At 43.0% G+C, this 15,840-nt stretch overlaps 1 protein-coding gene across 1 annotated transcript; it reads right to left on the reverse strand.

Moving 5' to 3' along the window:
- Positions 1-1,267: 1,267 nt before the first annotated feature.
- slitrk2 (SLIT and NTRK-like family, member 2) lies at positions 1,268-6,841 on the reverse strand. The gene is made up of 2 exons (XM_037260986.1): positions 6,195-6,841; positions 1,268-6,033 (listed from the first exon to the last, which is right to left on the reverse strand). The coding sequence occupies exon 2, from the start codon at positions 5,971-5,973 to the stop codon at positions 3,325-3,327; it is 2,649 nt and encodes an 882-aa protein (XP_037116881.1). The 5' UTR covers positions 5,974-6,033; positions 6,195-6,841; the 3' UTR covers positions 1,268-3,324.
- Between the last annotated feature and the right edge of the window lie 8,999 nt (positions 6,842-15,840).

Below are 15,840 nucleotides of genomic sequence, written 5' to 3' on the forward strand. Positions count from 1 at the left end.
CCCGCTCAGTCATTCATTCATTCGCTCTCACACTCATACGCCAGAGTCCCAGGGCTTCAAGATAAGAGAAAGGAGTGTTCTGGTGGAGAAAGCCTCCTCATTGGTGTGCAAGGCGACACAATCTAAGCCTTCCATATATCCCGTGTGTGTGTGTGTGTGTGTGTGTGTGTGTGTGTGTGTGTGTGTGTGTGAGTGTGTGTGAGTGAGTGTGTGTGCGTGTGTGTGTGCCTGTGTGTGTGCATGTGTGTGCGCGTGTGTGTGTCTCTTACAAAGAGAGAAAGCATTTTCTCTCCCCTTCCTTCACTGCCACTAAAAAGACACAGAGGAGCAATTGTGCCCAAGGAAGGAAAATCACTCAATTTTCAGAGGAGAGGAGGAGTGAACAGCACACTTTCTCGCTCGCTGGCTCGCTCTCTTTCTGTTCATTTCCCCTAACCTCTCCTTCGCCCCCCTGCTCTCTCTTTTTTCCCCATCCCATTCACCAAGCAGCTGAAATGGCAATGCTTGTTAAAAAAGAGGGTGAAAAAGAAGACCACATGACAGCATTCACAGCTTTGCCTGCCGCAGCATCTCCTCTGCTCGCCTTGTGCCGCTGCACCAGAAACCACAAATGAAAGCAATTCTGCATAAAAAGTTAAACACTTGGGGGCCGCAAGTGAGAGCAGAAATGTTCAAAGAATAGGTAGAAAAAAAGCTTCTGGGTTTGGAGAAAATAAGCGATTGCATGCGGCAGCAAGATTAATCACAGCATTAGAGGCGATTGCTTTTTCAGCTCCTTCCTTCTACGACAACGTTGTGCAAAACTCTGCTTACGGAGAGAAACTGTGATACCGTGCTACTTTATTGAAACAAGCCATTAATCAATGCCTGCTCCTTATAAGGTTTCAGCCTGATTGAAGCGAGTGATTGCTTGACATTTGTAACATTTGAAGAATATATTTTTAGTCTTATCGCTGCGTTCGGCCTTATATCTGCATCAAACTAAAGCAAGCATTACATAATTACGAGCCCCGTTATTCCCCCCTCCCTGCCTGAGCTGCACCTTTTTACGCACACGCGTATCCCTAGAAATAGTAATGCGATAGAATGATAAATGAATAGACTGTTTCTATGCTCATCAGTAGGCAAACACAGTACTGCTGCTGTCTACAGTGCCTCAAATGCTGTCAAAAGTAGGAAACTAAGGTATAGGTGGAGTTTAAAATAGAAATGTTACACAATGGGTTCACTGCTTTTAAATGCCAAAAATATTAAGATTGCTTTTTTTATATACTAAAATAACATCAAATAAGAGCAGATTCAGATTGGGCTGCTGATGTAAGCTGAGCACGGATTGATTTGTGTTTATTACTTCAGCATGTCACAACAACAAGAAAAAAAAATTCACACACGCACAAGCCTGGAAAACAACCAGCTTACATGCAACCTTCTCTCTCACTCTCACAATGGCCTCAAGGTTAGCCAGATCTATTTTCCGTAAATAGTTCCTTCACAGATTGTCACTGTCATCCTGACATCTTAAAATCCAAAGCAGGATTATTATATATATTTTTTTGCTACCTGAATCTCAAAGACATACACCCATAGTTGGCTCCTCGTACGCAAGCCTTGAATTTGGCTCAGCCATCAAATTGGTGCGTGGCCCTCCTGCACAGCATTTCAGCACCTCGGACAGATACACAATGGACAGCGCGGATCCAGCGGGGGAGGATGAAAACACGGGAACAAAAGACACAGGAAACGGTGGAGTGAGTTTGTGGTGGAACAGAAGAAGGGTGGGATTAGTTTTGAAGGCCAGTGACAGAGGAAAATGACCTCATGCGGGAAAACGGTTCCTCCATGTCACTCTCGACGACAGCAGGCTTAAAATCGACCACATAAGCTCGGTTTTCTCACTTGCATAAAGTCCTATTTTAAAATGTGGATAATCTATTTCATGGCAGATTCCAGAGTTTTTGTGTTGCATTGCAGTGCTCATTTAAAGAGGCCAACATTCTTTCACTTCCCCACTACAGGTTGCTCATAAAGATTTTGTATGCGTGTGTCCTTGTGTGAGAAAGACACCAACAAATCAGCACTTCCAGAAATGCATCTACAAATCTTGAACAGTTTCTCGCCCCCTCATAAATTGCATTTTGACACGCACTCTTATCAATATTAAACTGCACTACATTCTATCTTTGATACATGAGACACTTAGTTCTCTGAAACATTGAATACAGCTTCAGAAAAGGGAAACTGAAAATTTCATTGAACTTTAGAAGAAAGTGTCATTACGTTTCACTGGAGAGAGAGAGAGGAAGCACGAGCTGCAGGCAAGCTCTTATTTTCTATTTTTCTGCTTCCCACCACACACACACGCGCATGTGTGCACACACACACACACACACGCGCGCACACACACGTACATACCCTCATTAGAGCAACTCACAGCGTGAGCCGCATCCAAAAATAATCACGAGGTCTAAACAAAATGCACCTCAACCTCAGGATCTTGACAAAGTGCCTCAGTGAAAATTTAATGGCGCAATTGTACCATTCTATGTTGCTCCCTTATAGCATACAATGTTTGTTTCAAAGTTGTACATAGCCAAAGACAATACTGAATTAAAATACATGTCCTCGTCAAAAGATATAGAGCATGTCACAGCCATTTTCAAGTACATTTACTTTGCTTTTTTTCCCGAGCTGACAAATATATTGTTTTAAAAATTTACATAAAGATTTGCTTCCTTAAAATACACTTTCCAGTTAAAATCAATCAGCAGAGAACATCAATGACAAAAAAACAGAGTGCAAAGGCACATGGAGTGAATGCAGTGAGTTTGCTCAGTACATTTCAAGAGGTTATTTTTGATGGGTTAACGCTCACCTTTTATATGTGCAGTCTATGTATGTACAGGAATGTCATTCTGCAGCTTTTTCTCCATCTACAAAGACTCATTGATTCATATTTTCTTTGTCTTGGGAAAAATAAAATTCCGTGTTATAAAACCAATGCACAAGGCCATATATTTTACACAGTCTTGCCATCATTCAGGTCTTCAGGGATTTACTTTGAGGAAGGAAGAAGGAATAATTTATACTCTCTAGGAAGAAAAAAAATAGAACGGGATTCTAATATACTTCTTTTATACATATTGGAAAGAAAATAGAAGAGATGTAATCCGTAAAAATAAGTTTGTTTTCCGTCCATCATCTGAGCTTCAACACAGAAATAAGACAGCGATATAGTGGGCTATAATAACAGTTGCTGATTATTATGAATGTTGCAAAGATCATTGGTGGAGGGGGCGGAGCTTGGGAGGATATTACATCATTATCTTACAGCTGGCTCATAGCCGTGTGTTTCTCCAGAACTTCCAGATAGTCCGGTTCTGTTTTTAGCTTCCCATGAAGAAGAAATTGGTGCTCACTGTTTTTGGAAGGGAGCTCGACCCCAAAGCATTTCCTGGGGGTTCCGTACACCACAGTTTTGTTTAACCTGTCTTGGTTGGTGATATGTCGCGGGGCTGTGGCAGCCTCGTAGGGGGGCACGATGCAAGGTCTCTTGGGTAAAGTGCAGAAATTATAACTGAAGGGCGAGGTACCAGCCGCTGTTGGAAGCTCCTTGTTGGGCCTCTCGCCTACATTTTGATATAACATCTCCGGCGGCGATGTTGGCGATTTGTCCTTAAAATCCACTGCGCCGATGGTAAAAGCTCCCGGGCTGCGTGTAAGAATATCATCTTTCTTCGCATTCAGAGGCCCAAAGCTTAGCTCCTTGAGGTTACGGTAAAATGCCACCTGCTCGCCATCTTTTTGTATGTAAATTGGGTTTTGGCACATGGAACCCATGGGTGGGGGGATGTAATTATACACATGACTTTGGGAATTTTTATCTTGGGTTGGTTCTGGATTGTAGGAGCCATACTGCACTTGGAAGGAGTTCAGATCTATATTGTTAGAGCCCGTTGGGACATGTTCCACCCCTTTGCGTCGTTTTAGAACAAAGACAAAGAGCCCTGCTCCAAAACAGACTGACAGGATGAAAACAATAAGAAGCCCTAGAATGAGAACTGAAAGCGGGACTTCTGGATGCAGCTCAGGGGTTTGCAGTCGGGATTCAGTGGGTCTGACTGAGCTGAAAGAAGAGGAGGAAGAGGGTGTTGGTGACTCAGTACTGGGACTCACAAGTGTCGGGGCTTTGGTAGGGGGGGCATATTGAGGTGGGGGCTCTTGGCTTGGCTCGGGACAGATGGCCTCATTGCGCAGTGAGCGCAGCAGGCGACCAGCGTGCTTAGAGGGTGAGTCACAAGTGATTTCATTAACCACGACACTGGTGCTGGACAGCTCCATCCAGTTTTTGAGTGCCACAATGTGGCAGGTGCAGTCCCAGGGGTTCTCCTGGAGGTCAATCTGGATAAATGCCGATAACTGGTCAAGCACACCCTTAACGGGCAGATAGGAGAAGTGATTATTCCGTAAATTGAGTCGTGTTAGCATGGTGCCCCCGAAGACGTTGTCAGGCAGTGATCTCAGCAGGTTATTGTTGAGAAAAAGCAGCTGAAGGTTATGTAAAGCGTTGAAGGTCTGCGGTAAAATGTCTTTGATGACATTGTATTCCAAATACAGATACTGGAGCGATTGCAGGCCGGCAAAAAGCGATTGTGAAAGCGACTCGATGTAATTCCCGTTCAGATAGAGCCGCCTCAGATTTGTCAGGTTCTCAAATGCACCTTCCTGAATCACCGCGATCCGGTTATTTCCTAAATGAAGCAGCTCCAGCAGACTGTACTCCGTCAGATCGGGTCTGTAGATCACTTGAAGGTAGTTACCGGTCAGGTGCAGTTTCTTTGGGTACGAGGGCTTGGGGTTCAACTCACTGATGTTATGCAACTTCCGCTCTTGACAGTTGATGTTCAGCCCACTGTCCGGGTTTTGGGATGTGCACACGCACACACTGGGGCACAAAATAGGCACAGGCGAGCGTGTCTGGTAAACCATTATAGGCCCAAAGACGTGTTTGTCCTTTGCGATGCGAGGAGTCGGCCGGTAGCGCATTTTAGGGGGTCGCGAGGCTTTAGGGAGACGGGTGGGGGAGATCATGCCGGGGAGGTAGGTTGCGGGCAGCGCCCCTTGGAAGTGAGAGTCAGAGGCAGGGTGAGCACGCTCGCCAGCATTTCTGCGTGGGCACAGATCCTGCTTTATCAGCTGCGTGATGTCTTTACCGTGGAGCCTGAATGGTGTCTCGCATACAATGTCCCCCACAAAGACTGAAATAGTGTCCAACCAGGATTTTAGAGGAATCAGATCACAAGTACAATTCCACGGGTTTTCTTCCAGCTGGATCTCCATGATCCCACCAATGTGCTCCAGAACCCCTGCAAAGGGCAAAGTCTTGAGCCTGTTGCCACGTAAATCCAAATGGGTAAGGAGCACGAAGCGGAAGATATTTGGAGGCAAAGACAACAGGAGGTTGTCATTGAGGATCAAGACTTTAAGCTTGTTCAGCTTACTGAAAGCGCCTGGTTCAATGGTGCTGATATAATTATAATCTGCCTGTAAATACTCCATACTCTCGAGTCCCGCAAACATGTCCTCCTTTATCCCCTCCAGGTTGTTGTTGTTCAAGTGCAGCCTCTTTAAGAAGCGCAGCCCCTGAAAAGCATTGCTCCCGATCTCCTGTAATCCATTATTGCCCAGATGCAGAGAGGTGACATTGCCATAATTGACAAACTCATTTGCACCAATACGAGACAGGAAGTTCCCATTTAGAAAAAGCTGTGAGATCTTATTTGGGGGTGCCTGGAACTGGCTGACGGTGGTAAATCCTTTATTCTCACAGTTAATATTCAAAATGTTCTCTCTCTCCTCGCAGGCGCAGCGGATCTTGCAGATATCTTTGGAGGCTGAAGTTTTGCGGCTCTCCGTCTCAGATGGCGACAGGCTGGTGACCGTGAGGACGCTCAGAAAGAGGACACCGCTCAGCATGTTTACAACCAAAAGTGCTTGTTAATACATGGATCCGGCATTTACGTTTGCATGGTGAGCCTTGAGGTGAACAAAAAAGTCGAGGAGAGAGTTGACATATTAGAAAAATGACTCACACAAGATGTCACGCACACACGTACCAACACGCTGACAAAAATCAAGCAATCATTAAGCTTATATCATATTAATATGTGAGCTTGACACTAAAGATGTCAACTGACCTCCACTTTGGAAGAGAAAACAATTCCAAAATTCCTCAGCACGGAAAAAAACCCAATCCTGTTAAAGACAAAAAGCACTGGAAACGAACGGGATCCTGTGTGGAAGATGGATTTGGAACATTGTCAGACGCAGAGAACCATTGCAAGAAAATCCATTCACTGCCTTCCCTTTTTTGCTCAGGGTGACCACATATTCAGTGGCTTCTTGGCGAGCAGCTCGCCAGCAGCTGCAGCAAATATTCAGAGGGTGACACGGATAGCAATACGCTCCCTCTCTCTCCTCATATCAAATGCAAAAAAGCATGTCATTTTAGTCAATAAAAACCATCTGTAAACATCCCAGAAAATAAAGTGCAGTTATTGCACAGTGATGCGCGACTGGATATCCTTTAAGGTCTTGAAAGAAAACAAAAGAGGGGAATAAAAAGGAACTCTTGGGGTGGGAATCAGCAGGAAGCAGCACAAGCGAGAGCATGTGATAGAGACAAGGGGGGGGACAGAGACAGAAAAAGAGAGCGAGGGAGGGAGGGAGGGAGGGAGAGAGAGAAAAAGAGAGAGAGAATCATGGGAAATCTATCTTCCCTGAGCTGAAGCTTAAGCGGAGCCTATGCTCCTAGTCCTCCTGCTGCGCTCTATACAATGAGAGCAGTACTGAGCGTCTGTTGCTGCTACTGCTGTGTGCGTGCGTGCGTGCGTGTGCGTATGTGTGCGCGTGTATTTGTTTGTGTCTGTGCATGCGTGTGTGCGCGTGGGAGAAAGAGCAAGAAAAAAACCGAAGGAGGCAAACTCACGGGTCATCACATCAGTGACTTTGACACGTTCTATAGATTCTATCTCTCTCTCTCGCTCTCCCTCCTCTCTCTCTCTCTCGCTCTCCGCCCCTCTCTCTCCCTCTCTCTCTTGCTCTGTCTTCTCCCCACCCACCCCCTCTCTCTCTCTCCCTCTCTCTCTCTCTCTTTCTCTCTCTCTCTCTCCGTCCCTCCCTCCCATGCAGCTCATCCTTGCGAAAAGTCACATTAATAAGTCACTTAACCAAATCAAAGTATAACAGTGAATAGAAAAAGCAATGAAAAAAATATTCCATAAATAGAAAACTTGGAATCATACAAAACAGATTCATTATAGCCTCCTCCCATCGCTTTTTTTTACGAAATGATTTTCAAAATGTAATACAGTTCAAAATACCAATTTTCCCAGTGCTGTTATCAAAATGATGAGATGATGACAAAAATCTGTCGCGCGAACATAAAAAAAATATTAATTTCAGTAATTGAAAACATGCTTGTATGATTTCAATGGGCTAAATAGGTCAAAAGAGGAGACCATTTTTCAATCAAGTTATCACATTTGCTTCTATTTTGGTTGGATAGCCTGCATTCATGTCTATTTCTGCCCTTTCACTACTTAAAGTATGCAACTGTTCTTATTATTCATCAAATTCATATTTCAAATATATACAATGTGTATGTACGAAATGTCAATCGTGCTATTCAATTTATTAATTCCAAATTTTGATGCAAATTTAATCGTCAACAACTTTTAACATGCAAGGTATTCCATGAGTCAAACTCTGCATTGTCTTCATCATATTTCCCATTCAACTCTTTATCTCTCAGGCCACCAGGAGGCAGGAAAGGCTGCTTTTCCTACCCAGAGTGTGGCTCTAATTTACCCAATTTGGCTTTGGCATGTTCACTCTCCCAATCAATCTCCGTCACTGTCACCAGTTGTGATCAGAAATAAATGACATATACACATGGACCAAACTGTTGGCACCCCTCTCTTAATGACCTAAAAAATAATAAAAGAAAACATAAATAAAATACTTTTTTTCCAATCCAAATCAGCCATCTTGTGGATCAACCAAATATCCATCCATCCATTTTCTGTACTGCTTTGTCCCCATGGGGGTCGCGGGCCTGCTGGAGCCTATCCCAGCGGTCATCGGGCAGTAGGCGGGGGACACCCTGAACCGGTTGCCAGCCAATCGCAGGGCACACAGAGACGAACAACCATTCGCACTCGCACTCAAGCCTAGGGGCAATTTGGAGTGCTTAGTCGGCCTATCAAGCATGTTTTTGGGATGTGGAAGGAAACCGGAGTGCCTGGAGAAAACCCACCCTGGCACAGGGAGAACATACCAACTCCACACAGGGAGTGCCGGAGGTGAATTTGAACCCGCACCCTCTGACCTGTGAGGCGGACATGCGAACCAGTGTTCCACCGAGCCACCATCAACCGAGTATTTACAGTGATCCCTCACTACTTCGCGGTTCGTTTATCGCGGCTTCACTGCATTGCGGATTTTTTGCAGCCAAAAAAAAGTTCTTATAATAAGAGTTTTAAAAACATATTTGCAGTGTTGGACTTTGTTATAAAATAAGTTATAATAAAAAACTTCCGAAACTATTATAAAAAGTTGTTATAATAATAAAAGAGTCCTAAAATCATACTTACAGTATGTATACTTTAGCTACATACACATCTACAAAATGCGCATAGCGCTGCTATGGTAACTTGTGACCACTAGAGTTCCCTGTTTAACCAAGGTTAACAACAGAACATCACATCTACATGTTACACACACGCACACACACGCACACAAACACACACACACACACACACGCGTATAATATTCATATTTTCAATATTTATACAATATTTCCTGTATGTTATTTCTACTATTAATGTCATATTTACATGTTTGCGACTATTATTTAATGTTATAATAATAACATATGCACTTAAATGGTTTCATATACATTTATTGACACATAAAATATATACAGATACTTCGCGGCGTTGTGTTTTGGTACGAGCTGGCAGTTCAGAAACAATAGTTTCTTTATGTATTCATTGATCAGCTTTTGCTTCACAACCACACAGTGCAGGTTGAGATCTTCCACCCTCCTGCCCCAAACTTTATATAGCTGAAATAATTTTCTCACGAGCCACAGGCGGGGGGCTTCACGGGCTCCCTCTGTAACCACTGTCAGCACCTGCTTAACTCACTCTCATTCTCTTGTAATTGTGTGGATTCTTCCATCCATCCATCCATCCATCCATCCATCCATCCATCCATCCATCCATCCATCCATCCATCCATCCATCCATCCATCCATCCATCCATCCATCGACGTGTTGTAGTTCTTTGTAAGATCATCGTTTCCTACATCGCCATACAGTCTGCCGGTACGCGTCGCAGTGGGTCATGTGGTATGTTCCCGAAGCTGATTGGTTGACTCGAGGCGTAACGCGTCAAAGGTTAACTCATTTGATATCCCGCGGATCGGCGGACTGAGAGTCCTACGCCCCAAATCTCTGCACTCACTTCATTGAATGTGATTGAATCGCGTTGTGAGAAATGCAAGCAACAAATTTGGTGTGAACGCAACATAAGAGGCAAGGATATACCGTAATTTTCGGACTATAAGTCGCTCCGGAGTACAAGTCGCATCAGCCATAAAATGCCCAAAAATGTGAAAAAAAACATATATAAGTCGCTCCGGAGTATAAGTCGCATTTTGGAGGGCAATTTATTCGACAAAATCCAACACTAAGAACAGTCATGAACGAGCAACAACAGGCTAAACGATAGGTATGCTAACGTGACATAAACACAAACGAAGAGCTGAGAACGGCCCTGACGTAAAATTCCGAATTATTCAAAAAACGATTACATAAATAACACGTTAATAAAACCTTCTGTGTCACTCCAATTCATTAAATCCATCGATCGTCCATTGTCAACAATGCGTGCGCGCCGCTGACGGCGCTTGCACTTCAAAATATTCCACAGGCCCATATAACGATATATAAATTATATATCAAATAACTATTATATAAGTAATAATGTTATCAAACCATCTGTGCACTCTAAATCATTAAATCCATCTCGATCAAATTCCTCGTCCTTCGTCAACAACGCCGCACGTACGCCCTGACGTCAGCCTCGTCGTTATTCCACAGATCTACTATATAACTATATTGTAGTGTTAACAAAGTTCAAGGAAAGACGTGGGTTTGGTAAACGGCTCTTTATTTAACAAAACAAATAGCCACGGAAGTGGAAGAGAGCTCCATACAATAGGACCGGGCGTGCGTAAAAGCCATGACCGAGCCCCATCCACCGTCCCCGGACAGCCACCCGGCCGAGCTCCGGCCCTCGACTTCCATCCACGGAGGTGAAAGACAGCTCTGTAGAGTAGGACCGGGCGTGCGTAAAAGCATTGTCCGAGCCCCATCCACCGTCCCTGGACAGCCACCCGGCCGAGCGCCGGCCCCAGACTTCCATCCACGGAGGTGAAAGAGAGCTCCATAGAATAGGACCGGGCGTGCGTAAAAGCCATAATAGTTTTTCAAACCTTCTGTGTCACTCCAAATCCTTAAATCCTTCAAACTCTTCGTCCGCCGTGTCACTTAGAAACAAAGCCGCTAATGATGCCGGTAGTACGTGGGGCCCTTCGTCATCTTCGTCATCCCGTGATCAATCTTTGTCCTTTATGTAAACAACCGCCGCGCCACGCTGCGTCGCGCTGCTGACGTCACTTGAAATTCAAATTACAGTAATCCCTTGCTACATCGCGGTTCGTTTATCGCGGTTTCACTTTTTTGGGGGGGGAATATTTTTGAAAAAAAACATATAAGTCGCTCCTTATTATAAGTCGCCCCCCCACCCAAACTGTGAAAAAAAAACGCGACTTATAGTCCGAAAATTACGGTATATTTGTCAAAGCCAACCCCATATTACAAAGCTTGAGTTCTACATTGCTGATGTAATGTATTTTTCAGACAGTGGTTCCTTTTCATAAATCATCGTATCATATAAACCAGTGGTTCCCAAACTTTTGCAGGCTGGCGCCCCCTTTGGCTCCCCAGTGAATTCCTAGCGCCCCCCAAGGCACATATGGAAACAAACACCTCTTTCTTGATATTTGGTTTGCTGCAATTTGAAAAGAGAAAGGTTAAACACAAATGTGTATTTCACAAATAAAACCCAATTTAGTATTTAGTAAACCAATTTATTTTTTAGCAGTTTTAACTGTTTCAGCAACATAGAATCGTAAATAAACATTCCACCAATAACCTTCATTGTCTCACACGTAATATTAATGGGATGGATGTGCTTGGTGCAGGGACATAAGCTTCTCAACATCAGGCTGGAACTCACTAAGAAGAAGTCGTAGATCCCCGCGGTCAGTAATTTTCAGTCGGTTTCTTTGCTTGGAAAGAAGCAAGGTGACTGCACTGAAGCCCCGTTCTACTAAATATGATGTTGGGAAGGCAATGAAGTACATCTTGACCTTGTTCCACAGCACTTGATAGCAGTCAGAGATTTTTTTTTGTAACCAAAAACTGGCTGGGCCAGAGCGGCGTGTTGTGTACAAATCGACTGCCGCCCCCCTACCGCCCCCCTACCGCCCCTTTCTTCCTCACCGCCCCCCCAGATCGTTCCACCGCCCCCAGGGGGGCGGTACCGCCCACTTTGGGAACCACTGATATAAACCGTCATCATACGTATTTGTTGTACAGTAATCCCTCGCCACTTCGCGCTTCATCTATTCGATTTATAAGTGATGGGAGAACGGCATTTATATACATGCTGATAGTGCGGGGCGTGCCTCTCAGCCACGCACAAATTTAAAGCACTGACATGCAGAAGAAATCGAGACAGTGATAATGAGCGCTGGTAGCGCGGGGCGTGCCTCTGAGCAATATGCATCACTGTGGGCATGACTGAGGAGAAGCGCAAGAGGCGCGGGAGGCCGGCAGCCGGCCACGCGCAAGGGAACAACACCAACTGGTGCAGGAGGAGTCGGGACATGTGACAATATTACGTGTTTATTTTTTTGTTGACTGTAATGGTACAATACGTGTACAGAACAGTGTGGGGATGGTCATTAAGGGAATGGGAAAGGTTTTTATGTAGTGTAAAAATATTGGGGAGGGTTTATAAAACTTTAATATTGTGTACTGGACCACAATTCAACAGGAGAATCATGCGCAACCGTGACTCACTGCGCGTTAGTGTAGTGTGTTAATCCTGAAGATGGACACTTTGCATTGCTTGACAAAGTAAACCATACTTCAAATTAGTTTGCAATACATTCATGCCCTCTAGCGGCCAACAAGAAACACTATGTGTTGAAAATTACAATACAAAGCTGTTTAAATTCTTAATTAATACACGTACCGTTTCTACTTCACGGATTTTGTCTATGATGGGTTCTATTCGCCCACGAAAAATGAGGGTTCACTGTATTTGACCTTTTAATATGTTAATATTTGACCTTTCAAAATGTATTAATACAGATTAAAAATTGCAAAATGATCCGACACATTTGTAGGTTTAATAAAATGCAAATAAATTAAAGAAACTAAACGAACGAATCTGTAACTGCAACACAACGAACGTTCCGTTTGCACTTCAGCCTTGGTAGACATGATCCCGTACCTGCTCGAAACACGATCTTGTTATGGGTTCCTAACTTCAGAGCCAATGGATCAGCATTGAAACGAAAATCAATATAAGACGATGTTTTTTGCTTCGTGTGCACGCCGTTTGATTGACAGCTCCGGCGCGCTCATAATCGACTGAGTATATTGCTGTGATTGTGTGCGTCTTTGACACAAAGTGAGTACCGTATTGGCCCGAATATAAGATTATGTTTTTTGCATTGAAATAAGACGTCTTACATTCGGGGTCTAGACATTATACCCATTCACTTGTGCGCAGTGGTAAGTTAAAGGTTGCTGGTATCGACTTAGTATGTTACTGTGACCGTTTGCGTCCTTGACACAAAGTGAGTATATACATTTCATTGTTACTACTGTCCACTGTTGTGCCGTTTATCCGATCGCGGTTTGCTTCGTGTGCGCACCGTTTGATTGACAGCTCCGTCGCGCTCCTTTAAGTTTGCGAGTAGTCGTTACGAAACGGCACGGCGACTAACAGTCGCCAGCAAATGCATTTTGTTGTCTCGATGACTTATGTTTGGTGTGATGCCGAGAGTATTTCATTTATGGTTATTTGGTATAGCGGAACCGTTACGCGCAGTTAGTTATGTAATGTGTGCCGTCTACTAGTGTTGTGTGACGTCAGAAGTTGAGCGTTGACTTACGTGCTGTATTTCTGTCTGTTGCAGAACCACACACATCACACACACACACACACACACACACACACACACACACACACACACACACACACACACACACACCACAGGCTTCATACAATAATCACACACACAAGAATCACATTCACACACCCAAAGACTCACCCATGTACACTACACACACCTGCTCTCACATCCTTACAACCAAACTTTTGCCTATACCCTTTTGCCAGTTTGCCTGTATGCCCCTATGAGCCACAGTGCCTGTTACATTTTTGCCAATAATTCAGTAAAGCAATCAAAACTGAACCACATCTTCCCTCCTGTGTTCTGACCGACACCCGGGGGCGAAAAGAGCATAACCATCCGAGCCAACCCCCTACACAGTCCTCAGGCTCCCCAACAACAGCAGTAGCATTTTACATTATTTTATTGCAATGTTTTTCCTTATTCAGATTTACTTCAAGACTACAGTTACAGTTAGACTTCACTTTGATGGTTAATGCAGTTATTGCAATGTTGTTGTTTTATCACAGTAGATTGGTTTATTTACATTTCAAAAACCAGAATCCATTCATTTACAAATGTGATTGCACTTTAGTTTACATATTTAAAAGTTCAGATATTAAGATGTGATGGACATTTTATGCATGATTTGAATGAGGCAAAATAACGTGCTTTTTCTCAAATATATTGTTATAATCATTTGTTTCAGATGTAATCATTTTGTGTATAAAAATTCAATTTAGTGTTCAAAAAGTTTTTTCAAACTTGAGTCTTGAAAAAGAGGGGGTCGTCTTATATTCGGGCCAATACGGTATATGTAGTTTTCAAAAAATAAAAAACTTTTTTCTTTAATTTATTTGCATTTTATTAAATCTTCAAATGTGTCAGATCATTTTGCCGGACCCTATATATTACCATTGGTTAGAAATGTTTCAAGATGCCTACATTAGAGTATATAAGTTTGTTCTATTATCATGGATGCATTTCCCAATTATATATTCACAAAATCGCCGTGGTCAGCAAAATTTCCTCAGAGTTTCTGAAGCTCCAATCCTAACCATTAAAATCTTTCAGGCCCCCGACATTGGCCAGCATGGCAGGTTGAGTACCAGCAGCGGAATAAATCTGTGCCATCCATCAAATATTGATTTCATAGCCAGCGTTAAGGGGGAGTATTGAATTATAAGAAGGCTGCCAGATTGATCTGTGACCAAGCATCTTTGAGGTCTCATACTTTCTTCTCTTTGGTGTAGTCTTGTGAGAAAGCTTCTCAGCATGTTGCTATTGTGTGTGTTAATATATATCTCCACTGAATTTTGAGTGTATAACTTGTTGATTTTTCAAATGCATAGCAATCCGCCTTTGGTATAATGTTTCAATTTTCTTATTCGACCAAATACCCCAAGACAGTCATGAATCAGTCCAGAAATGCATTCCCAATGGGACGTGGCTTTAGCTCTGTTAATTAAGGACGTAATTGTAGGAATGGCGTCTGTCTGAGCCATTCAATGGTCTGAACAGTTGTTTGTTTACCAAAGCGCTGAGTTTGAACCTACTTTGTGTTAATGCTGTGATAAGAATTTTGAATAAATAGCGTGATGTCAAAATGGCATCCCAAATCCCAAGTGTTCGTCATTAGCATTTTTATCATTTCACTTGTATCATGCATATCATTAATGAATAACCACAACAACTTTGTGGACACCCATGTTACATAAAAAGCCAACCAGCCAGCACAAATATTGAAAGAATGATGACCTTGTCTCAATTTACTTCCAAAGTTATTTAGGCAGTCTTAAAGCATTTGATTATACTGCCTTTCACGATACTCTAGCACAGTGTTTCCCAACCTTTTTTCATTCACGGCACACCTTTTCATTGGAAAAAATCTCGAGGCACACCACCAACAAAAATCTGTTAAGTGTTACACCAGCTTCTATATTAAAATCAGTTATATTACAACAAAAGACGTAAAGTTCTATTCCTATATATGTATGGAGAGTCGACTAATTGAAGAAAAATAAATACTAAATATTCTTTAAATTGTATTTCTTTTGTAAATAAAAGTGACAGTTTTTGAAAAATGTTTTAGACAGCATAAGGAATAAATTATTGAAAGTGATTGTGATCAAAATCCAAAAGAATCAATATGACTTTGTTTACTGTTTTAGACTAGCTCTATAAATATTGCGACATTAAGAACAAAGTCACTTTTAAAGACGCTCTGCTGTTCTGACAGCGGCTGAGTGGCTATCACAGTCGAGGTGTCTCGACTTGACTGTGTATTTTATGTTGGTGAAAAATGAACAATCCAGGTTCTCCCATTGAACTACCTGCTCTGATTTCCATCGGACCGAAAACGCACCACAGCCGTCATAGTGTCACTGTTAGTAAAAGCACACAGCAACACACACATAAACTGAGTATGTGCCGATGCCACAACATGAAACCTCAAGATTCTCCGATTTGCCCCGCATGCACAATTAGCAAGTGGCTGACCAGACCTTGTGCTAACTGACCAGTGG

The sequence above is a fragment of the Syngnathus acus genome, chromosome 10, assembly GCF_901709675.1.
Source record: "Syngnathus acus chromosome 10, fSynAcu1.2, whole genome shotgun sequence".
Classification (NCBI taxonomy): domain Eukaryota; kingdom Metazoa; phylum Chordata; class Actinopteri; order Syngnathiformes; family Syngnathidae; genus Syngnathus; species Syngnathus acus.

Excerpts from the sequence above, each read along its gene's own strand:
- slitrk2 (XM_037260986.1), bottom strand. The coding sequence starts at position 5,973 with ATGCTGAGCGGTGTCCTCTTTCTGAGCGTCCTCACGGTCACCAGCCTG.